Below are 25,622 nucleotides of genomic sequence, written 5' to 3' on the forward strand. Positions count from 1 at the left end.
CTCTACTTGCTACCAAACCCGGAACAGGGAGCACCACCCACAGTAAAAAAGCTGACTAGCATAGCCTAGCATAGCGTCACAAGAAAATAGTAGCATCTAAATATCATTAAATCACAAGTCCAAGACACCAGATGAAAGATACAGATCCTGTGAATCCAGCCATCATTTCTGATTTTTTAAATGTTTTACAGGGAAGACACTATGTAAATCTATTAGCTAACCACTGATAGCAAAAGACACAATTTTTTTTCTCCACCATTTTTTTCCTGCATCAGTAGCTATCACTAATTCGACTAAATAAAGATATATATAGCCACTAACCAAGAAACAACTTCATAAGATGACAGTCTGATAACATATTTATGGTATAGGATAGTTTTTTTTTTAGAAAATGTGCATTTTTCAGGTATAAATCACAGTTTACCATTGCAGCTGCAATCTGAAATAGCGTTGGAAGCAGCCGGAATAATTACAGAGACCGACGGCAATTACATAATTACTCATCATAAAACACTTCAGAAAAATACACAGCCTACAGCAATCGAAAGACACAGATCTTGTGAATCCAGAGAATATTTCAGATTTTCTAAGTGTTTTACAGCGAAAACACAATATAGCATTATATGAGCGTACCACAATAGCCAGAATCACAACCACATTTACCAGCTGTAAATGTTAGCGATCGTAATAACCCAACAAAAGATATATAATTTTACTAACCTTGATTTACTTCATCAGATGACAGTCCTGTAACATCATGTTACACAATGCATATAGCTTTTGTTCGAAAATGTGCATATTTAGCAGCATAAATCGTGGTTATACTATGTAATCACTACAAACATTGCATGTATTCTGGCCGGCGCCATTTTGGATTAGCGCCTATTCTTATAAAAATACTATTCATAAACTTGACTAAAAAATATAAGTTGGACAACAATCGAAAGATAAATTAGTTCTTAATGCAATCGCTATGTTAGATTTTTAAAATTAACGTTACTAGACATATAGTGTGCGTTGCAGCCAGACCAGTGCCTGCAAAAGTGGCGKGCAAACACTATGACATTTTTCCACATAAATACGTAATAACATCATAAATAGTTCCTACTTTTGGACGAGCTTCCATCAGTATCTTGGGCAATGTGTCTTTTCTTCAAAAGAATAGTTGCTTTGTTGTAAAACGTCCTCTTCACCTTTGGAACTAGCTGCTACCATTAGCTATGTCGCACACACATGTCCAAATCCTCAAACTAGATACAAAGGAAATTCAGAAAAATAGCACTATACTCGCATAAACTGATATAAATCGGTTTCAAATAACATCGTTATGATGTTTCTAACACCTATATTTAATTAAATTACAGACGGATACATCTCTGGTCGATAACTGAGCGTTCCAAAATTTCATCCTGAGTTCTTGCCAGGCGCCATTACGAACGAGGAAAATAAATGTACTCTCGTTCCATCCGGCTTTATAACCTCGGACAGCTACGTAGAGAGCCCATTCCACTTCTCATTGGTTACTGACATCCAGGGGAAGGCGGGTGCAGTTCATTTCCAGCCATAGGATATACACAGGCTTTAAAACTGAACCCAGATCAGAGGATAATTCTCAGACCTTCGCAAGTCATGTCAGGATTTTTGCTGTAGAGGGAGTTCTGGGTCACCCACAGACATAATTCAAACGGTTTTAGAAACTAGACAGTGTTTTCTATCCAATAGTAGTAAGGATATGCATATTGTACGAGCAAGAATTGAGCAATAGGCAGTTTAATTTGGAGACCAATTTTCTCTAAGTCGAAACAGCACCCCCTATATTCTCAAGAGGTTAAAAGGACTTGTCAGGCTCCTTGTTTGGTACTTGTTCTTTAAGAGAAAAAGTGGTTGAATAGTACTAGCATCGCTGCATACCCATGGCTGCCTGATCTGTGCTCTTACTGCAGCGGTTAAATAACATTTGCACTTAAAATGGAGTTCAAGATACATAATTTAAAGAGGGAATGAGGATAGGTAGAGTCTCTCTGCAAGTACTTTACAGTATTGTAGAGAAAGAGAAAACACTTCTACTAGGCATAGGATTAAAGGAAATATTATGATTGGACACTGAAGGAATACTGTAGTGATGTTCTATGTACATTCCCTCGTTGTACTACTGCTCTATAAGAAGAGTTACATCATACTCTACAGGTCAACCACTCGCCAGCTAGAGAAGTCCCCAACGATCACAGTCACATCTGTGGAGGATTGCCTGTTGGCTGTTATGTCTTCCTTGACAATACCGTTGTAGTTGCCGCAGCGCCGAACACCTGCCAGCGCCGAACACCCGCCAGGTGGTTGTCAATAGTAACCAAGAGCTCCTGGGAGATGGAGTAGGGGACACCCTCTCGATGACCACTGTCCTGTCGGCGACGCTGATTGTCTGGAGTGCTGGGGATGGACACAGTCTGGCCTTTGATCTGGGCGATACAGGAAGAGGACAAAGACAGTCATGTCCATTACAGAATGGTGTTATCAAAAATATATTTTGTGGATGGTCATATGTCCATTTCTTTGCCCTAACAGCTGCTACAGTAAATGTGCTCTGTGTAATATGTCTCATCCATTCCCTCATCACTCATTCCTCAGCCTTACTCACRCAGGTGTTGTGCTGGCTGCTGATAGTGACATCCATGAAGAACACTTAGACTGTAGCCACATTGGGATAGGCTCCCTTACTATAGACGTGTGCGTAAACCACCACCCTGAACCACTGGCCAAAGTTCTGGTCACACAGAGGCCACCTCGAACGCCCCTATGCCCACGGCCGCCTCATGCCATTGAAGGAGGTGAAGTGGATACCAGGGTGGACCATGCAGTGCCCCTGCTTGCATTGGCATCCTCTGACAGTCCTTCAGCCCACTGAACTCTCCTCTGGCACAGATCAGCTTCTCACACCTCACCAGCCCTGAGAGGCAGGGCAAACACACTTCGAGTCACAGACTTTTGTTAACACCACTTGGCCAACCTGAAAATATAGAACATATTTGCTGAACCAAGGGATCATCCATCTACTGTGGTATGGGAAACTTAAGTGTAGATTCTCAGGTATACTGGTTGAATTGGCAATTTAAGTGAATCCTGGTACTTCAGTGCTAGTAATGTAGAATACAATAAAACATTATGTAGGGTGACCTAGCATTAATAACGGTGTTGAATAAAAGGTAGAGCCTCACCATCAGATAGTGTCCTTCGTAGATGCATCCGCACGTATCCATGGAGACACACTTGTCGCCATCAGAGACGAAGCCCACGTTGCACTGGCAGCCCTCAAAGCAGAGCAAGTGAAGGAGTCCACCAGGCTGGCACAGCTAGTACCACAGGTATCGGCTCACAACTCATAGTGGGATACCATGAAGGAATAGAGTTGACAGTGGATTTAAATTTGCAAAACTAATACAGTATATAACTTCTACATCACCATTTATGCAAAGGGTAGTTAAAGAAGAACTTTGCTTTTTAAAACAAAATCTACATTTCTTATGTAAATGGCATGTTCTAGAAGGGCGCAGACAATTTTTTTTGGTGTGACTTCACTTGTGTTTAAGAAACTTCCCCAACTAGATATTAACTTCCTCATCCTTGTTGTGCAGTAAGGGAGCTCTGTAAAACCATGATCAAATGCTCCAAAAACACCCAAATATGTCCTTTTAGAAACGGAAAAGCTCTCAGTATAGCTTTTGCAGGTCTTTAGATGTGGTACATTCTCCATGTAGCCTGCTGCTAGAACAGAGAGGTATCGCTTGAGTCGCAACAAAATGGAATATACTGTACAGTTGCAGGTAAAGTTTGGAATGACAATTTCATGTGTAGAACACCTAAAATCCAGCATTTCTATACTGAGAGCGTTTCCATTGGGTGTCACAGGGGCTTCCAGGAGGCCCACTTCTTTGTTAAGTTTAGCCAAAGGGCCCTTTCTCCAAGCGCCAGGCTCACGGTGCGACCACAGCCTTGGATGGGATTACGGGAGACCCGGAAGTTATCCATAGCCTCGCCCGGACACTGACATTTTATGAGACTCCCGTTTACACAAGATAGTATCACCAATATCAGGTCAGTTGAAACATCTCTGGTGACGTTTTGTATAGCCACACCTGTAACTACCAGTATAATGGTCCTATTTTGGGGGGTTAAATCACATTATCTGGTGTTACAATCTGTAGCTAGAGGGAACACAGAAACACCCTTAAGGATCCCAGCAATCTATTTCAATAGTTTTCCAATGACCTTGCAAGGTGTGCTGACCACAGGCTAAAAGGGGTTGAGTAGTCTAATAGGCCTACTTACCAATACCAAGGAGTTAGTACACTTGGAGCAGCAACAGAAGCTTTATTGCTGGTGACCGAAATACAACTTGATGTAGGTTGTCATATTGTTTGTTGTAGACATACTTACTTGTGTGGACAATGGGACGTTGCTAGCCATTAGCTTAATTGCCCTGCAGTGCCACAAGCTAAGAGCAAAAGATGTCCCAACAATACAACCAGCACCTGAACTGTGCTTATGATGAACTCGCTCACTCTATGATATCATTGAGATCCACAAACAATCYCTTAAGTGCATGCCGCCACCTACTGCGCAGGAATGTACGATCCATCATGATCTGCCCGATTCTGTACTACCATGAAAATAACAGCCAAATAAATCCACACTAACTTCTACCACAAAAAACCCTCCAACACCCCTGCCCATTTAAACTTGATCTATAACATACTGAAATGCTCCACCCTTAGGTTTGTTCAGCATGTCAACAACATTTAACAGTAAAATCCGCTACCCCAAATATCTCTTTTGCCATTTCTGCTTTCAACAACCCGAGTCGTATTGATAACTTTATTCATTATGTCGTGTCTTTGGCATAATTAAAAGTGAAGACTGTTATTTTATCAAATAAATTCTCTGTAATTATTATTACGGAATTAAACTAATCATGTAAATGTAATTAACTAGGAAGTCAGGGCACCACGGAAAATCTTCAGATTACCATGTTATAATTTTCCGAATATAACTTTTCAAATATTTTAATATCTGATAAATTAGTCTTCTATTAATGAATTATTCCTTACCTCAGTCAGTCTCATTCCAAACGTTGTAAATTGTTGGTTATCTGCACGAACCCAGCCTTTACTATGAATTATCCATACACCAATTGGCTTAATCATTTATTTACTAACTAACAAAAATGAATAAACAAACAAACAGTAGATATGTTACTAACAAATGATAGGGAAGATTCCCTAATGGGCTAAGCTGATATGACGGCTTGCTGGACAAAGAAAAGTGGGTGTGGACTGAGAAAGTGCGGGAAAGACAAAAGGGATCACTACAAACCATTGATAACTATATTAATTGAAATGCTAATCCTTTGCTCATGAACGCTAACTCATTCGGGAATAATTGTAATCAATATATATTTACGCCCATGTGTCATGATCTTTTCTGTTGAAATCCAGTCCGTCTGCTGGAGAGTTCATCCGAGTCTCCCTCTCGCTCTCTTTCCGTTTCCCTGAAGATCAAAGTCTTTCGTGGTTAGAATGGATACTTCAGAGTACCATTCAGAAATGTTCTCATAAAGATTTGCTCTTATTCTGTTGGGACCGATAGTCTCAGAGTTGAACCATTTACAGCTGTGTAGCCAATGCTCCAGCTTACACCGAGGTATGCGTGGTCTGAAGAGGATTTCCTCAGGAGGGGGTTTTATTCGTAACAATTGAAAAGGTGGTTCTATGACGCCAGATCATGTCTGTGCTCACGGGGACGGGCCAATGTTAGTTAAACTAATAAAGGGAATACAATTCTCTCACATTAAAGGTTTAACATCACATTACATCATTTCACAAATAGTTTCATCTTTACTCATTCATTTTATACAATAATTAGATAGAAATCTCATAACGGAGGCACCTGTGTAAACAGAGTTATGGAAATGTGGCTGTATTGTTTTTCATGAGGTCACAAACATGAAACAAAACGGACCGGGTCGTAGCTGGCTTCTCTACCGACCATTTACACATTCTCCAAAACATGGATATTGTTCAGTTCTCAAATTCTGTGATGTAGGAGAAGTTCCTTTGTTCTACTGTGAAACTCACTCTCTCTATACTGCATGGCCAGGGGGAGAGAGTCTCCACCAGGAATTTACGACCTGAGATAACAGAACCTGGGTGTAGGAGAGAGTGAGGGGAGTAAGCCACGATCTATACCCAGAAAGGGCCACATCATGACAATTATCTAAGTGTCCTTTGACGCCGCACATTCATGAGCGCAAGATTTCTGAACAGGCCGCAAAACCATGCCAGAACCAGCAGAAACACCAGCCCCGACATTAGGTCCACTTAGTATAGGAGCAGCATTGGAAGCTCCATCATTCCATACTGTAGTTCCATCAATCGGTCTTATAGCCTTTACATATGACACATCATGACAAATTCTATATCTCCGAGCCCCTCTCTGCACCTGGCATCCACCAAATGCTAAACTATGTCCCCCCCACAATTGCAACACTTAACCTTCACATTGCGCCCACATTCACCATAATCGTGTTCCCCTCCACACTTAGCATTTCATTTCCTTCCTTTACATTGAACAGCGACATGTCCCATTCTTTTGCATTTAAAAGTATGGCAACTGCTCGGCATCTGACCATAAGGCGCTACAGAGGGTAGTGCGTAAGGCCCAGTACATCACTGGGGCCAAGCTTCCTGCCATCCAGGACCTATATAATAGGCGGTGTCAGAGGAAAGACTCCAGTCACCCACGTTATACACTGTTCTCTCTGCTACCGCACGGCAAGCGGTACCGGAGTGCCAAGTCCAGGACCAAAAGGCTCCTTAACTTCTACCCCCAAGCCATAAAACTGATTAACAATTAATTAAATGGCCACCGGACTATTACATTGACCCCCTCCATTTGTTTTGTACACTGCTACTACTCACTGTTTATTATCTATACATAGTCACTTCACCCCTACCTACATGTACAAATTACCTCAACTAACCTGTACCCCCACACACTACCTCAGTACTGGTACCTCCTGTATATAGCCTCATAATTTTTTCTTTCAAATATAGTTTACTTGGTAAATATTTTCTAAACGCTTCTTAAACGTCTTAGGTATAGGGGGCAACATTTTCACTTTTGGATGAATTTGTGCCCAAATTAAACGGCCTCGTACTCTGTCCTAGATCATATGATATGCATATTATTATTACTATTGGATAGAAAACACTCTGAAGTTTCTAAAACTGTTTGAATTATATCTGTGAGTAAAACAGAACTCATATGGCAGGCAAACTTCCAAACAGGAAGTGAAAATTCTGAAAWGGYTCGCTGTGAAAGGCATCGCCTATTCAAWTGCCTTATATTTATGGATCTGTATGCACTTCATACGCCTTCCACTAGATGTCAACAGGCAGTAGAACGTGGAATGAAGCGTCTAGCCTGATGTGGGACCGAATGAGAGCCTTTGGAGTGACAGGTCAGGCAGATTGCCAGTACTTGGCCGCGCACATTGGGAATGTKATTTCTTTGTCTGCAATGTGTTATAGACATGAAGAAATTCTCAGTCTGGGACGTTATTGGATATATATGAGAAAAACATCCTGAAGATTGATTCTCAACTGAGTTTGACCAGTTTATTCGACTTTTAATATCACTTTTTGAAGTTTTCGTTCATTGCGCAAATGTTTATGGACACGTGAGCTACACATGCTAGCCAAAGTTGCTAATTCGACAGACGTAATGGGCATTATAAAACAAAACAACGATTTATTGTGGAACTAGGATTCCTGGCACTGCATTCTGAGGAAAGTTCATCAAAGGTAAAGGAAAATTTATGATGTTATTTCGTATTTCTGTTGACTCTGTTGACTCCAACATGGCGGAGAATGGCTGAGCGCTGTCTCAGATTATTGCATGCTGTGCTTTTTACTAAAGTTATTTTTTAAATCTAACACAGCGGTTGCATTAAGCACCAGTGTATCTTTAATTATATATGTTAAACATGTATCTTTCATCAAAGTTTATGATGAGTATTTCTGTATTTCACGTGGCTATCTGTAATTACTTTCGCTATTTTGGAGCCATTTCTGAACATGGCGCCAATGTAAAACCACGATTTCTGGCTATAAATATGCACATAATCGAACAAAACATAAATGTATTGTATAACATGATGTCATAAGACTGTCATCTGATGAAGTTGTTCAAAGGTTAGTGATTAATTTTATCTCTATTTGTGGGTTTTGTGAAAGCTATCTTTGCAGTGAAAAAATGGCATTGTGTGTTGCACTATTGTGGTGAGCTAACATAAATATATGTTCTGTTTTCGCTGTAAAACATATTAAAAATCGGACATGTTGGCTGGATTCACAAGATGTTTATCTTTCATTTGCTGTATTGGACTTGTGATTTCATGAAATTATATTATATGATATCCCTGTGGCGCTAGGCTAGGCTATGCTAGTCAGCGTTTCTGATGAGAATGATCCCGGATCCGGGATGGGTGATCCAGAGAGGTTTTAAACTGCACTGTTAGGGCTTGTAAGTAAGTATTTCACTCTAAGGTCTACACTTGTTGTATTCGGTGCATGTGACAAAGTTTGATAAGACGGAAATGGAGATGGGACAAATTCTCTGACATTGAAACTAATGAATCTTATCTGTACTTTCCCAGGCATGACTTTCTCAAACGTACGCAGTACTGATAGGCTTTCACTTCTTTGACCAGCTTTCCTACTAATAAAACTTTTGGCCTCGATCACTCTTCCTCCCTTCACATTTTCTTTAATATCGTCTATGGACATACATATTGGGACCCCATTGACGACTCCCCTCAATCTTGCATAAGTACCAGGAACATGTCTTTTAATCTTCAGAATCTTCTCTTGCTGAGCTTGGTTACGACAAAATATTAACAATCTACCACTTCCAATGAACCGAGCTAATTTGACCTCACCTACCTCTTTCTCTACGACATTAATTAGAAAGTCGGATAAGGTGTAAATGAGGCCATGTGTTCTCAAACACCTTCGCGACTTTCCACTCCAACACATTATTACTCTTGCTTCTTACCTTGGCTTTCTTTATTAGACTCTCCACTGCTTTCAGTATCATGATCTCTCTTCTTCCTTTGTCTTTCCACTACAGGCCATTCCAGTCCTTGACCCTCATCCTCCCACTCCATACCATCAGAACTGACACCAATATTCTTTGCGATCCAGTACAGCGGTTGCTTCACCAACTTTTTCCTCAACTTCCACGTTCAAACTTAACTGTCAATCGGAGTCGCTAACATGCTAATTAGGGCCAGCTGTCAAGCGTCAACAACTTGCCCGTGGGAAGATCTCAATTGCTCTCTCCTCGTTTCCTTCTCAAAAACCATTGGAGGAGAAAGTCAGGGGGAAGGACCTTTGGCTTTCTTATCCAATGGGTTTTGAGAAGGAGCCGAGGAGAGAGGACCCGTGGCGTTGCAATTGAGCTCTTCCTATTGTTCGAGAGCATCAAAACGACTGCAGGCTAACTGATCTACAAATCACCTTACATCATAAATAAAGACTCATTCATATTTGTAGATCAGTCAGTCGGTAAACAATTTACCCATGATACCTTGCGGTTTTGATATTTTTGAACACGGCCCATCAACGCTGTGATGCATTGTGGGTGACTGACTGACTGATCTCTAAATGATCATGAATAGTTATTTATACTGCAAGGTGATTTGTAGATCAGTCACTGACTGCAATTGAGTCGACGTCAATAAGCCCCTAATCTTCAATTAGATTAATGATGCTCGGGTGTGTGAATCTGGGAGCCCAGAAAGGCCCACCAAACACATGTTCATCCTAAACACAGTTCCAGTGCTACTCTAGGGCAATTAGGCCAAACTGTTAGCAGTGTCTGTTTGTCCACATAAGTAAGTATTTCTAGTACAAACAATTTGACAACCTAAATCAAGTTTATTTATTTTTTGTTCATTTCATCCAATTAAACAACTGTTTTTGTCCCCAACAATGAAGTTTATGTTGCTGGTCCATGTATACTTCCTCTTAGATATTGGTAAGTACGCTAGCCTGCTGCATCCCTCTTATGGTTTAGCAAGCCTGTTGCATTTTTCCATACTGTATGTGTGTGTGCATGGTCATTGGGAACACTCTTGAAATAGATTGACGGGATCCTTCGGGGTGTTTCTCTGTACTCGGTTCCCTCACGCTGCCTTTGACTGCTACAAGGTGTGCCACTCAATGTCATTGTGACTCCAGTGAAATATCACCCCATTTGTTTGATTATGCAAGACAAAGGTTGTAGGTCTTGTCTTGGTGGCCAATACTGAGTTGTATGCCCCTTAAAGATTATCCAGTAGTTTCTAAGGTTACACCCACAACCCAAAAGTGGTCTTGAGAAATGTGTACTACAGTAGGTTCCCGACTGTCATAGTTCTCTCGCTACTGTCTCTCACTCAAATGGCGACGTGCTGAAATCCTAATTGCTTGGCCCATGTGGTGCAGCATAGTAGCTAATGTTAGTCACCTATTCACAACAAATTGCAACTCGTAACTTATTGTATGAAATGGATAATGGACATCCCCAACTTGTTACACAACTTAACATACTAATTGGAGTAGCTCAGCTTTACAAGGTTACGTTTCCCATGGAGTCCAGGTTGGTTCTTTAAATAGACCAAGTTCTATTTTAACGCTTGGCTCCGCAGACCAGCCTTCACAAGCGCAAGTGGTGTGGGGTAAATTATTGAATAACGTGTGGGTACATTGATTTTGCAGTGTGCGCACACAATGTTGCCAGTGAGGTTTCTATGTTACGAGCGAGACGATTTGTCATAGCAGCCAATTTCTTATTTTTTTAAAAATGTAATTTACAACAATGACCGGGGGAAATGACACAATTGGCATCTGGACAGGGCCGTGTGTACAGACCTTTCAGGGGCAGGTGCTAAAAATGGCAAAGGACGCCCCCACATGAGAATTTACTTATAATTCATAACATACAAATGCCTCAGTGAAAATTGTTATCTTAGGTGTATTTCTTTCTGCAAAACTCACTCATTGCAAACTAGTTACAGTGCCTCGAATGGTGGTCCAACGCCGTAACGTGAAGTTGCTTGAGCCCCGTCGAGGGTGGKGCAGATTTGTTTTTGTGTATACAACAGTAAAACATTCTGACTAATTGTTTCAACACTCGGCAGCTCTGGGAAATGTGCCGATCTATTAAACATGGAACCAATCAGAACTCTTGTGCATTGTGATGAAGGCAGCCAATGGCCMCCTRCTATGTAAACACAGCCTCTTGTGAAATCGCAAGCTGCTGTCTGGTGAACAGATATAGCTTGCTCCCAGACTGAAATAAGATATCTGTTTTTTGAGTGCACTTGGAATATGCAGCATGCCATACAAATTGTCATATTAAGACCTAACACTGACCATTTTAGCCAATGTATTGAAAGCTAGCCAGCTACTGTAAGTTTACTCTATGGATTTCATTTTTGAATCATGTTGCTAGAATGGTGGTTTAAAAATGACGGCTGCATATTAGCCAATGCACATGGCATTACTTCTGAACCAGAAACATTGTTATTAAATAGCAGCTGCCCAATACCATGGTGGATGCATTGGAATAGAAGGTATGTTGAAAGATATAGGATTATATTACAAGCAGCTGGGAAATGAATGTTTCAAATACTAAATATATTTTACATTTCTAAATGTAGTGTAACCTACAATCAGTGGCTGTGTGCCTTCAAAGTATTTACAGCCCTTGACTTTTTCCACATTTTGTGTTGCAGCCTGAATTTGAAACTGATTTAAATGTAGATTGCCACTTATATATACACACCACAATGTCAAAGTGGAATCGTTTTTGCAAATGATTTAAAAAGCTGAAATGTCTTGCGTCAAGTACTCAACCCCTAAATAAGTTGAGGATACGTTTGCTCAAGTTGCTTGGAGTCACTGTGCAATAGTGTTTAACATGGTTTAATGACTACCCACATGCATGGGTCTCTCAATCGAGCAGTGCATTTCAAGCACAGATTCAACCAAAAAAAGACTAGGGATGTTTCCAATCCTTGCAAAGAGCACCTATGGGTAAAAAGAATATCCCTTTGAGCATGGTATTCATTACACTTTGGATGGCGTATCAATACACCCAGTCACTACAAAGATGCTGGCGTCCTGCCTAACTCAGTTGCCAGAGGAAGGAAACCGCACGGGTATTTCACCATGAGGCCAATGGTGATTTTTTTAATATATTTTTTTAAAGCAGTTAGAGTTTAATGGCTGTGATGGGAGAGAACGTTATATTTATTCCACAATACTATACTAAATGACAGTGAAAAGAAGGAATTTTGTACAGAAGAAGGCACTAAAGTAATACTGTGAAGCAATTCACTTTTTGTCCTGATATACTATTACTGAGTACCACTCTATATTTTCAAGCAGTGGTGGCTGCATCCTGTTATGGGTATGCTTGTAATTGTTAAGGAATGGAGCTAAGCACTAGGAACATCCGAGAGAAATCTGGTTGTCTGCATTCCACCAGACACTAGGAGATGAATGAACTTTTAGCAGGACCATTACCTAAACACAAGGCAAAATCTACACTGGAGAAGGTGGCTGTGTTTTGACTTAAACCTATGGCAAAACCTGCAAATGGGTTTTATAGCAATGCTCAAACTAATTTGACAGAACTTGGAAGAATTACGGCGTCGCCGTAGACCAATATGTGGGTGGGAGTGTGCGCTGTGAACACAACCTGTTGGAGAGTTGTTCTGTGGGCTGGTCACCCGTGTGCTGGATGGACCGTTCAAGCAATGACACTGTCATCAACCCCCAGGCCTACTTTGACAACTGTAAATATGATGTGTGTATGGGAGGAGGCCTCAGACAATTCCTCTGCTGTGCCCTGGAGGCCTACACTGAAGCCTGCCAGAGAGAGGGCATCCAGATACACGACCGTCAGAAAGTGGCACAATGCTGTGAGTAACCTATGTTTGTATGCCATGCTTCTATCCAGTAAATAAAATTACAACCTATTGAGTCTTTACTCTAACCCCTCCTTCTATAGCTGCCAGATGTCCAACCAACAGCCGCTGTGTGGCTCTGCCTGTCCTGCCACCTGCTCTGACCCCAGTGCCCCCTCCAAATGTGAAATCCCCTGTGTGGAAACCTGCACATGCAACCCTGGCGTCGTCCTAAGTGGGGGCCAGTGTGTTCCCAGCTGCAGCTACCAGGGCCGGTGCGTGCCAGTTGGTGACTCCTTCTGGGCTGATCAGGTCTGCCGACGACGCTGCTCCTGTATCCCTGAGTGGCAAGGTTGACTGCCAAGGATGTATGTTGCCGGGTGGGGCAGGCATGCCAGGTGGTAGATGGCATCAGGGACTGCCACCCTGTGTCCCACAGCACCTGCCATGCCACAGGGGATRTCAACTACCTGACCTTTGATGGGCAGAGGTTTAACTTCCAGGGCACCTGTGTTTACCAGCTGGCAGGCCTGTGCTTCACAGACCCGGGCCTGGTGCCCTTTGAGGTGCGGGTGCAAAATGACTTCCGGGGCAGAAGGGTGGTTTCCTATACCAAGCTGGTGGAGGTCAGGGTCTTCAGCCAGAGCATTGTCATCAGTATGGAGAACAAGGGCCAGATCAGTGAGGAGATCTCTGATTTATATGATGAGATTGCATATCACAATGGACAGAGGTGGTGACTGCATTGTTCATCGATTTAACTTATGTGCAACTGTAGGATGACTGTTTTCACCCTGAAAGACTGATAGCATGTTGATGTAGCTCATTGTCTAATGTCCTCATTGTACAATGCATGAGGTCATGAAGTCTCTTCTAACTGCATTTGAATCATTAGTCCATTATTTATATTGTGTTCTTCCAGGTGGACAATGAGTTGGTCAACCTGCCTATGTACCTGAACAACGGTCAGGTGTCTGTCTATAGGAGTGGCTGGTATGCTGTGGTCACCACCAGCTTTGGCCTTAAGGTCTCCTTTGACTGGAACAGCGCAGTGTTTTTCACCCTACCCTCCACCTACAGGGCGCTGCCTGTGGCAACTACAACACCCGGCCTCAAGATGACCTTGTACCCAGAAACGAGACAACCCCTGCCAGGCCAGAGGACTTCGGGGCCAGTTGGCGCGTGAAGCAGATCCCTGGCCGTGTCCACGGCTGTAAGGGGGGGCTCTCCCAACTGAAGTCAACCAGAAGAGGCGGTTCTGTGGGCTCCTGAGGGACCCCAAGGGGCCTTTCCGGGACTGCTTTGCCGTAGTGAACCCGGTGGGATACTTTGAGGACTGCGTGTATGACGTGTGTTTGTATAAGGGCAGGAGGGATGTGCTCTGTCAGGCCATCACAGCCTACACATCAGCCTGTCAGGTAACCGGGGTTAAGGTGTACAGCTGGAGGACTGCTTAGTTTTGTGGTGAGTAGTCCACACTGTTGCATTGTAAAATGTCTGATTTCTGCTGTGAGTGTTGGAAGTGATTGACACACTGGTGGAGTAAGGGTTCTGTGGAAAGTGCTGAGACATTTTTACAACCATTGAATTGCCTACATGTCACCGTAATCGTGTTATTGGCAATAAATTGTACATTAGTATGTAGACTCATGACCATGAGTAGCTCTATTTTCGTTACTGAACTCCTTCCTGTGTCTTCAGCGGTGAAGTGTCCAGCCCACAGCCACTATGAGGTGTGTATCTGGCTGTCCTGCCACTTGCCAGAGCCTGTCCCCTTCCTCAGGTTGCCTCGCCCAGTGTAACAAGGGCTTCTCCTGTAACGAAGTACACATCCTTAGCGGTGATCACTGTGTCCCCTTCGCCCAGTGTGGCTGTGTTCATAGTGGCCGCTACAACAACACCGACCAGATGTTCTACCCCAACGGGAAGTGTGAGGAGTGGTGCAAGTGCACCCAGGATGGAGAAGTATAAATAACAGAACTTTTAATAGGAGTATTTGTATTGAGATATTACCTTGCTGTATGGATGGATGGCTGTACAGAAATTCCCTTGCACTTGTATTTTCAGTGATTCAGAATATCTGATCATCTGTAGGTGGAATGCAAGAACTTCTCCTGCGGCCCCAACGGGATGTGTGAGGTGGCGAACGGAGTCCTCAATTGCCATTCTGTGGGGAAAGGGGTGTGTCCGGTGGCACCCACTACACGTCTTTCGACAGGCTGGCGTATGACTTCCAGGGCATGTGTACCTACACCCTGGCCAAGGGCAGTGGTCTGGAGAGGATCCACCTGGTGGGCTTCTCTGTACAGGTGGAGAACGAGAAGTGGAACAAACAGTTGTCTGTCACCATGCAGGTGGCTCTGGATGTGTACAACTACACCCTGGTCCTCAATAAGAATGTTATTGGAGTTCTGGTAAGTAGGAGGGGGCTTGTTGGTTTCTTACTTTGAATTAATGAAACATCTGCCTTCACAAGCCGTTTTCTGTGTTTGATCATTGGAGCAAATCGGGATGGAGCATTTATTCTTTAGCACAGTTTTGGAAAGGTTTGACCACAAGACTGTTTATTCTCCAACCAGGTGAATAGAATGTTCAACCACCAGCCCCTGAGTCTGAGTGGCGGTGCAGGTCTTCCAGGAGGGCTTCCACTATATCATCACAACGGCCTGCACGTCACCTACGACCTCGTCTACCACGTTACGGTCACTGTGCCTGGAAACTATCGGGGCAAGACCAGCAGCCAATGTGGCAATTTCAATGGTAACCCTGGTGATGACTTACTCCTGCCCAACGGCAAGCTGTTGAAAGACGTCACCACCTTCGGGAAGTTGGTGATCCCGGGCAAGTTGTGTGATGCTTGCACCCAGAACACCTGTCCCAAGCGTGACCCGGCACAGAGGGCTGTGTTTGAGAAGCCCCACTACTGCGGGGTCATCACGGCCCCTTTGCCACCTGCCATAGCAAGCTGGACCCCAAGCCCTACTTCAACGACTTCATCTTTGACGTGTGTGCCTTGGAGAGTGATGGAAAGGTCCTGTGTGACGGCCTACGCCTTCAACTGTCACATGGCAGGGGTTGACGTCAAGAACTGGAGGACGGCGTCATTCTGTCGTAAGTGCCCTCTAAGAGTTACTACTGTTCCCTGAGACTGCTACTTATACTGTTACTCTATATATGATGTGCTTCTGAAGAATGCTGCTGAATCCAAATTTCCAACACAAGCCTCTAGTCTACTCTTGCTTAGTGTTGCAATCATGTGTGTGGCTTACTTTCTCTACTGTTCTTTCTACCTCAGCCAATAGTCACTGCGAGGTGTATGTGGATGCCTGCTCAGACCTCGCAGAAATAGACCAGTGTTCCAACAGTTGCTCTGAAGGCTGTGAGTGTGACGCAGGCTTCTTCTTCAACCGACAAACATTCATCGAGCAGCACCAGTGCGGCTGCTATGAAGATGGACGGTCCTATAAGGTAGAGGTTTGTGGTCTAGGATTTATCTGAAGGAGTTAGACCTGGTTTGGAACTGTTCTCAATTTGAAAGTGGCATGATGCATTGTGTGTCCCCTGACGTAATTAATTTCTGCCCAGCCTGGTGAGGTGTCGTTCGAGGGAGACTGTGGCAGGAAGTGTTCCTGTGACCCAGTCAAGGGCCTGGTGTGTGTTGACCACTCCTGCCCTAAGGACACCAAGTGTCTGGTCAGGAAAGATGTCAAGGCATGCTACGACACTGGTAAGGCCCAAACACATCTCTGAGCAGGGGAATACATTCTGAATACTAGAGAGAACACTGCAGTAAACTCCATATTCAATTGCTACATTTAGTGGATTGTTACTGCACCCTTATCCTGTGTAGATTCGTGTAAAGCTTCTAACTGCCGTATGAAGGAGAAGGCGAAGGGGCAGGCAGTGTGCCTTCCCCGGTACATAGGGACCTGTTGGGCCTGGGGTGATCTCCACTACCAAACCTTCGACGGCTACAACTACGACTTTCAGGGAACATGCAAGTACGCCATCTCCACGACCTGTGGGGATCTAGCAGGACTGGTGCCTATCTCTGTCGCCGAGCAGAACGATAACTGTGGCAACAAGGCAGTGTTGTATGCGAGGGAGGTAGTATTGGCGGTGTACGGTTTTAACATCATCGTACTCAAGAGTCAAGTGGGCCGCGTCATGGTGAACACATACTTGCTGTACTGCAATGTGTTTTTCATAATGCACGCCAAGATTCATTCATTTAGCTTATATTGGGGGAGACTTCATGACTCACTTTAATGCAACCGCTGTCCTCAGGTGGACGGGGAGGTAGTGAACCTGCCTCTCAACCTGGGCCAAGGTCAGGTGACTGTCTCCCAGCTTGGAAACATGGCTGTTCTGCAGACAGACTTTGGCCTGCAGGTCTCCCATGACTGGAACTCGAAACTGGTCATCCAACTTCCCAGCAGTTACAACGGCAATGTGTGCGGCAACTTCAACGACAACCCCAGAGATGACCTGCTGGACCAGGCCGGAAAGGCAGTGACGACGGTGGTGCAGTGGGCCAATGTCTGGAGGGTGAGGGGCCTGCCTGAGGATAAGTACACCCCCTGCTTTGACAGCTGCCAGGGGAAGGACTGTTTGCCGTGTGACATGACCCAGACGAAGCAGTATGAGTCAGCGGCCTTCTGCGGGGCCCTCATGGCCAAGAGTGCTGTGTGTACGACATGTGTTAACAAGTGGGACAGGAGGATGCTGTGCCAGGCCTTGGCCACTTATGCCAATCTGTGTCGGCAGGAGGGTGTTGTGGTCGAGGACCAAGTTTGGCTGCCGTAAGTAACTGACAGGGATGAAAAGGCTCAGCATAATCTCTATGCACATTAGGAGACCAGCGTACTGAATTATGCACTTCAGCATCACTGTGCTGAAATACCTGGTGTAAACTTGAAAAGTGAGATGAGAATGAAATTTCTGACTTTTCCCTCAGCCATAAGCTGCCAGCCCCACAGTCACTAGAAAGCGTGTGCCAACCCTTGCCCGCTTACCTGCCCCTTATCAAATGAGGGCCCGCTATGTGCGAGTGTCTGCACGGAATCCTGTGTGTGTGACGAGGGTTACGTCCTCAGCGTTGGGGGTCTGTGCCTGCCAAACCCTGCGGCAGCTCCTACCAGGGTCGCTACTACAAGGCTGGTCAGCGCTTCTGGGCAGACCATGTCTGTGGGTGCCTGTGTGAGTGTAACACCTCTCTGGGCATGGTGAACTACTTCGAGGCCTCCTGTTCGGCCAATGAGAAGTGCAGTCTGGTGGATGGGGAATGCTCCTGCCTACCACTCAGCCACGCCACTTGCACCGCTGCAGGTGACTCATTACCATACCTTCGACAGGCACCGGTTTGACTACCAGGGTACTTGTGTGTACCAGCTGGTGGCGGGTGCCGTTTAATGTGACAGTCTTGAAGTGGTCATTCTGCACTGTGGCATACACGAAGATTGTCATCCACGGCGTCTCCCTCACCATCAGCAGGGACGACCCCTTCAAGATCCTGGGGAGTTTTGCTGGATAGGGACAGATGTATAGAGGGGGGTTAGTATATTTACAGGCACTAGAATTATGTTATTTAACACTGGTAGTTTATTCTACCACTCATGATGCTGTTACAGCTATTTTAATTAAGCGGTCTAGTCCTGAATCCTTGCGGATTTAATGAAATTAACATTTAACTGGGAATTACAATGGACAAAATATTAAATCTATAGGCTTCCATATAATTGTCCTTCCTCTTTCGTCCCAGTTGGATGGACAGCTTGCGTCCCTGCCCCTGGAGCTGACGAGTCAGCTGATGGTGTTCCGCAGTGGCCGAAGGGCGGTGGTGGAGACTGCTGCGGGCATCACGCTGACCTTTGACTGGCACAGCACGGTGCACGTCAAACTCCCCAGCACCTACCAGGGGGCAGTCTTCGGCCTGTGTGGCAACTACAACGCCATGCCTCAGGTCAACCTCACTATGCGTGACGGTCATCCCACGCCCAACGCCACCTGGCTGGGTGCGAGCTGGCGGGTGGCCCTTGTGCCTGGTTGCAGGGGACACAATGCCAGTCCTGCTCGGACGCAGAGAAGAACACGTACAGCTCCTGCTGTGGCATCATAGCAGACAAGGCCGGCCCCTTCAAAGAGTGCCATGGCGCCGTGGACCCTGCTCCGTACCTGAAGGACTGTTGTCGATGCCTGTTATAATCATGGTTACCAGGGGTCGGTGTGTGATTTGTGGTAGAGGCCTACGTCTCTGCCTGTCAGAGCAAGGGGGTGACAGTCCATTCCTGGAGGAGTGACGGCTTCTGTCGTGAGTCGGCGTTACCTTACATCATATATGCCATTTAGCATACATTTTTATCCAAAGCCATGTCCCCCTCGCTAAAGAAGTTTCTAACCTCGAGGGTCTCTTCCTGGTTCAATAAAGGTTACTTAGTCATGCATGCATACATTTTTCGTATGGCTGGTCCAAGGAATCAAACCCACAATCCTGGTTTGGGGGGTGGATCAGCTTTTATAATCCAGGTTGTGGCTTCTAGAAATGTTTGCATAATTTCCAATCAACAACTCAACCTTCATTGTCCCACAGCTCTGTCCTGTCCAGCCAACAACCACTATAGCCTCTGTGCCCCAGGCTGCCCTGCCACCTGTGCAAGCCTCTCCACATGTCGCCAGTCCTGTTTTGAGGGCTGCCAGTGTGACGAAGGCTATCTGCTGAGTGGTGACGCATGTGTACCCGTGGCCCAGTGCGGCTGCTCTTATGGGGGGCGCTACTACAGGAAGAGGGAGACCTTCTACCCCCAGGGTCAGTGTCTAGAACAGTGTACCTGTGGGGAGAACTGGGCAATCTCCTGCCAGAAGGCCAAGTGTGGTGTCGGGGAGGCCTGCAAGGTGGTAGTTGCGGTGCCACCCAATTGGAGAGGCCACATGTTTGGCTACAGGTGACCTTCACTACATGTCATTCGACGGCCACAGGTTTGACTTCCAGGGCACCTGTGTCTATACGCTGGCCAAGGTGTGTGAAGACTATAAAGGCAGACTGACCGGCTTCACCGTGACTCAAGGGAATGAAATGGGAAGGTGGCGGTCACTAACGTCATCACTGTCTGTCTACAGCCATGTCATCAGCATTGTGCAGGGGATGAGCTGGAGAGTGATTGTAAGTGAACAGCTTTTAGAACTTGTAGTCCTTTCTGCGATCCCGTTTGACCTTGTCCTATCCAACACAGGTGGATGAGGAGCTGGTGAACCTCTCTCTCTGTGCTGGCCGGGTCATGGTGACCCAGGAGGGTTGAAACATTATCCTCCAGACAGACTTCGGCCTGCGGGTGCTCTATGACACCGTGTACTACGTCGAAGTCATTGTTCCCTCCACTTACAGAGCAGGATGTGTGGCCTCTGTGGCAACTACAACACCAAGCCAGATGACGACTTCCGCCTACCAAACGGGCAGCGTGGATGAGTTTGGGCAGGCGTGGGTGCTGGACCTCCCTGGGGCAGTGTGTGGAGACTGGTGGGCAGTGCCCAGTATGTGATCATGCCAAGGCATCCCAGTATGGCAGGCTAGACTCCTGTGGCATCATGGCAGCAGACAACATGCCCTTCCAGGCCTGCCACAATAAGGTGAACCTGGCAGCATACATGGCCCACTGTTTGACGTGTGTGCCATATACGAGGACAGAAGGACCCTGTGTAAGAGCATCCAGGCTTACGCCATCGCTTATCAGCACGCTGGGGCTCAGATACAGCCCTGGAGGAGCAGCTCCTTCTGCCGTGAGTCTGAACCATTAGTCTTGCATATTTAAATCAAATCGCATTTATTTATGAAGCCCTTTTTACATCAGCCGATGACACAAAGTGCTGTACAGAAACCCAGCCTAAAACCCCAAACAGCAAGCACAGTGGCTAGGAAAAAATCCACTGTCAACTCTCTCATGGTATCCCCCCGCAGCTGTCTCCTGCCCAGCAAACAGCCACTACGAGCTGTGTGCTGACACCTGTGGTACTAGCTGTGCCAGCCTGGTGGACTCCACCTGCTTTGAGGGCTGCCAGTGCGACGTGGGCTTCGTCTCTGACGGTGACAAGTGTGCCTCCATGGATGCGTCTACGAAGGCTAGTACATGCCTAGCACTGTTCTATATTTCCAGATTGGCCAAGTGGTGGTAACCAAAGGCTGTGACACTAAGTGCGTGTGCCAGGCCTCAGGGCTGGTGAGGTATGAGAAACGTGTCTGTGGGATGAAGGACGGGTTCAGAGGATGCCAACTCAAACGGGGGCACTGCATGGTTCACCCTGGTGCCCACTTCACCACCTTCGATGGAATGAAGGGGTTTATGGGGCTGTGGGTCTTTGAGGTAGCCTCTCTGTGTGACCAGACCTCTGCCCAGTGGTTCAGGATGGTGATGGACGTACGCGTCTGCAGTAACGGAGTCTATCCCAATGTGGCTACAGTCTGTGTCTTCAAGGATGTCACCGTCAACAGCCAGCACAACACCTGGGTGAGGGATGAGACCTCCTCCACAGAGCACATTTACTGTAGCAGTTTGCGCAAAGAAATGTAGATATATTTTTGACATCATTCTGTAATGGACATGACTCTCTTTGTCCTCTTCCTTTATCTCCCAGGTGAATGGTCAGAATGTGTCCCTTCCCAGCACTCCAGCCAAACAGCTGTCTGTCAGCATCGCCGACAGGACAGTGGTCATCGAGAGGGATTCTGGTGTGCGTGTCACCTACTCCATCTCCCAGGAGCTATTCATTACTATCGACAATCACCTGGCTGGCAAGGTGTGCGGCGCCTGCGGCAACTACAACGGTATTGTCAAGGATGACATGACAGCCGACAGGAAATCCTCCACAGATGTGACTGATCGTTGGCTCCTGGGAGGGCTGGGGACTTCTCTAGCTGGTGAGTGGTTGGCCTGCGGAGTGTATTGTTACTCTTATAGAGCAGTAGTATAACGTGGTGATGTACATAGAACATCACTACAGTATTCCTTCAGTGTCCAGTCATAATATTTGCTTTAATCCTATACCTAGTAGTGACTTCTTTCTCTACAATACTGTAAACTACTTGCTGAGAGCCTCTACTTGTCCTTGTCTCGTTAAATGATCAATCTTGAACTCCATCTTGCCTCTTTATTATGCTAAGCGCAAATGTAATTTGACCGTTGCGTGAAGAGATGGGTATGCAGCAACGCAAGACCATTCAACCGCTTGGTCTCTTAAACAAGTATCAAACAAGGAGCCTGGCGAATCCTTTGAAGGGAATGAAAGTGTTTTTTTTATGTTTTATTATTTGCATTTGTTCCTATTTAATTAAACAACCTGATTACTAAACAGGCTGGGCCATCAAAACGCTTCACTGCTCGTCATCCCAAGGCCACTTAAAACATCCTAGTTTGAGCCTTCCATCTTCAATGTTGTGTGGCACTTGGGTTGGTGGTGGGGCTTCTTGTAGCTCTGCTTCAATGTGCTGTTCCTCTGTTCTGCTACTTTGTGAGCTGGCCCTGATTGCCCACTGTGGATAGCATCTCCATTATAAAAGACATGCCTAAGACTACGCAGCAAAATTTTGTCCTGCGCTGTTTCTCTTGAGTGCCTGCATTAGGCTGGCTCTTCTCTAAACTTCAGTCCCCTGAGTGTTCTCCTTATTACGTGTTTGTTTTCAACGCAACGTGGATGGTTGTTTTCTGGCTCACTGCCAGTGGCCTGGAACTTGGAATTGTCTAATTTTCTCTTTAATTGCAGTGGCCTGTAAAGAATGCCGTGTCCATCAACTCTACAATGAAGGACTGATATTTCCTCCTGAATCTTTGAAGAAATCCTGCATTTCCACTTGCTTAGAGCAATCGTAACAAGTGAGGTCACTCAACTTTGGTTTATCAGTGATTTGCAAAAATGAATTTGAGTAACCATTTTACATTTGTCAAATCTTACTATAAAGTAGTACTTTCCACTTCAACTAATAAATAATGCAAAAAGAATATAGATAAAATAACTATTTGGTCAATAACAAAAGTTTCCACCATAATTTGCAAATAAATTCATAAAAAATCCAACAGTGATTTTCTGGATTTTTCTTCTCATTTTGTCTGTCATAGTTGAAGTGTACCTATGATGACAATTACAGGCCTCATCTTTTTAAGTGGGAGAACTTGCACAATTGGTGGCTGACTAAATACTTTTTTGCCCCACTGTGTGTGTATATAAATTATATATATACACTGCTCAAAAAAATTAAGGGAACACTTAAACAACACAATGTAACTCCAAGTTAATCACACTTCTGAAATCAAACTGTCCACTTAGGAAGCAACACTGATTGACAATAAATTTCACATGCTGTTGTGCAAATGGAATAGACAACAGGTGGAAATTATAGGCAATTAGCAAGACACCCCCAATAAAGGAGTGGTTCTGCAGGTGGTGACCATTTCTCAGTTCCTATGCTTCCTGGCTGATATTTTGGTCACTTTTGAATGCTGGCGGCAGTGGCGTGCCGTGGGCCTGGGGCCTGGGCCTTCAGTGATGTCCCACAGTCCCACCCGAATTAATCCACCTCTTATTACCATCATTATGATGCCATGGCTCTAGACACTATACATTTAGACAGAAACGCAGTATAACCAGTATGACGTTGCGTCACCTTGAAATTGACAAAAATTGACATTTTTGGGTAAACGGTGTTTACCCAAAAACATGACACAATCAATGAGTCTTTTCAATATTTCCCTATTTTTCTTCACCTTTTCATTGTGCAGCTCCGTTGCCCTGCGCGCTTGTTCGTTGAGCTGTAGATCCACTCGGGTGTCCCCAAAAGTTTTCAAAAGCACCATTGCTTGTAAGTGCCCAGCCGTACTTTGGTGTCTCGTTGCTGCCTTGGTTAGACAACTCAAGTTTGCAAAGCCAGTGTGGCTCCAAATACCAAATCGATCACTTGCAAATAATAGGCATTCCCAGCAGTACAGTTTGCAGTGCTTCTCGGAGCCTGTGAGCCATTGATATGAATATTAACAACGTATTTCATGATGCGAAAATATATTTAATTTTTTTTTTGATTCTGATGATGTTTAGGCCAGCAGAGAAGGCCTTGCTGGCCCTGACGGCCCACCCACTGGCTGGCGGTGCTTCACTCTAGTGGTAACATGAGACGAGTCTACAACCCACACAAGTGGCTCAGGTAGTGCAAGCTCATACCAGAGCACAGTAATGACAGACCTCTAGTATCGGACTTGTGACAGAAAGGTTCTGCTCTATGTGTCTGTCAGCGTAGTAGTCGCACGAGCCAATGGACGGCTGCTACCAGGAGACAGGCAGATCATACATCAGTATGGCCGAGCATATGAGACATGTGCGTAGTGAGTGTGCCAGATAACGTCTCTCGGCTTATCACAGCGCGTACATCCACCCACAATGCGAGCCGCGAAACCGAAGAAGCGGCCATCAGAGGCACACAATCTCACTGGACCTCCTAACTACAGATGACCCGCAAGACGAGCCTAAATCTGCCACTATTACTCGCTGCCAAGGCGCGTGCCATTAGTTAATGTGACGCTAGAGCTTCTGCGCAGAGATCCCTGCAAATACTGTAACCATCCCAGCACAAGGCGCCAACATTGAGAGATGTGCCTGTGATAGCTCGCTCCATACCGGTCAGAAACAGACTCCCTAATCTGAGTGCGTGTATGAGGGGCCTGACTCCACAGTGGGTTGTGCTTACAGCCAAGCGACCCTAGTGTCGACCCCCCCGCGCCCCCCCCCCCCCCTGAGTTTGCATTTGCGCAGAGAACACCTCGAGATAGGACTGACGGCAACATTCACCACTATGGCGCCCTGCTGCTTCTGCCACAGATTGAAAGCAGGTTCACACTAAGCGTACCATTGTGACAGTTCTGGAGACACGAACTGCGCTTACATCGTAAACGTTCTCCTGCTGCCTGATGGCGCAATACAAATGCGCCACAGTCCTGACCGTCTCTCCCGCGCGCCTCCTCTCATGGTGTGGGTGGCATTCTTTGGGTCTTGGCGCACACAGCAACCTCCATGTCGTGCGTACATCGCAATAAGATAGCGTCCATCCCTGACTCCTCGCACCTTATCCGCGCTACCGCCAGATAGAATACACATGCGAGACCCACTATGTAAGACCCATAAATCAGGATAGCTTCTGGGTTCTGCTGCTTATCTATCCCAACGCTGCGTCTGAGCGGTTTGGCCCGAATTCGTATTCCCTCCTAACGACGCTACAGAACAATTGCTTAGTACGACTCTCTAGCGGCGGTGGAGGACTGGCGATATGTGTTGTCAGCGCGGTATGTCCTCCACGTGCAAAGGAAGATAGAGCGCAATTGAGATGCTCGATGGACTTAGTGCCCGAGCCTGCACGTTCTGCTCGCGAGAGAGCCAGCTGTTTGAATCCATTGAGGGCACACCTTCTGGGACATAGCACTTGTCTCCGCTCCTATATATGCACGCATAGCACTGGCTCACGTTGCCCACCACAGACCTGTCCCAGAGAAGTTGGCGGCATGCTATTTCAGATTTATCAGGATCTGCGCTCCCGAAGATCCCCAGGAGACAATTGCCGCCACCTCATCAGAACATCCCGGCA

At 45.6% G+C, this 25,622-nt stretch overlaps 3 protein-coding genes and 1 long non-coding RNA gene across 6 annotated transcripts in view; all 4 read left to right on the plus strand.

Moving 5' to 3' along the window:
* LOC139023739 (uncharacterized) overlaps positions 1–25,622 on the plus strand; it is a 183,684-nt gene that overhangs the window by 16,170 nt on the left and 141,892 nt on the right. The gene's annotated exons all lie outside the window — the stretch shown is intronic.
* Positions 15,101–16,877, plus strand: LOC111958714 (alpha-tectorin-like). The gene is made up of 4 exons (XM_023979958.3): positions 15,101–15,423; positions 15,589–16,120; positions 16,305–16,477; positions 16,595–16,877. The coding sequence occupies exons 1-4, from the start codon at positions 15,250–15,252 to the stop codon at positions 16,757–16,759; spliced, it is 1,044 nt and encodes a 347-aa protein (XP_023835726.1). The 5' UTR covers positions 15,101–15,249; the 3' UTR covers positions 16,760–16,877.
* Positions 17,267–17,862, plus strand: LOC111958716 (von Willebrand factor-like). Its single transcript, XM_023979960.1, has one exon. It carries the CDS (start codon positions 17,369–17,371, stop codon positions 17,813–17,815), a length of 447 nt encoding a protein of 148 aa, XP_023835728.1. The 5' UTR covers positions 17,267–17,368; the 3' UTR covers positions 17,816–17,862.
* On the plus strand, positions 20,883–23,117 carry LOC111958715 (zonadhesin-like). Its single transcript, XM_023979959.2, has 3 exons — positions 20,883–21,507; positions 21,635–21,917; positions 22,760–23,117. The coding sequence occupies exons 1-3, from the start codon at positions 21,130–21,132 to the stop codon at positions 22,864–22,866; spliced, it is 768 nt and encodes a 255-aa protein (XP_023835727.1). The 5' UTR covers positions 20,883–21,129; the 3' UTR covers positions 22,867–23,117.

The sequence above is a fragment of the Salvelinus sp. IW2-2015 genome, linkage group LG35 (assembly GCF_002910315.2).
Source record: "Salvelinus sp. IW2-2015 linkage group LG35, ASM291031v2, whole genome shotgun sequence".
Classification (NCBI taxonomy): Eukaryota; Metazoa; Chordata; class Actinopteri; order Salmoniformes; family Salmonidae; genus Salvelinus; species Salvelinus sp. IW2-2015.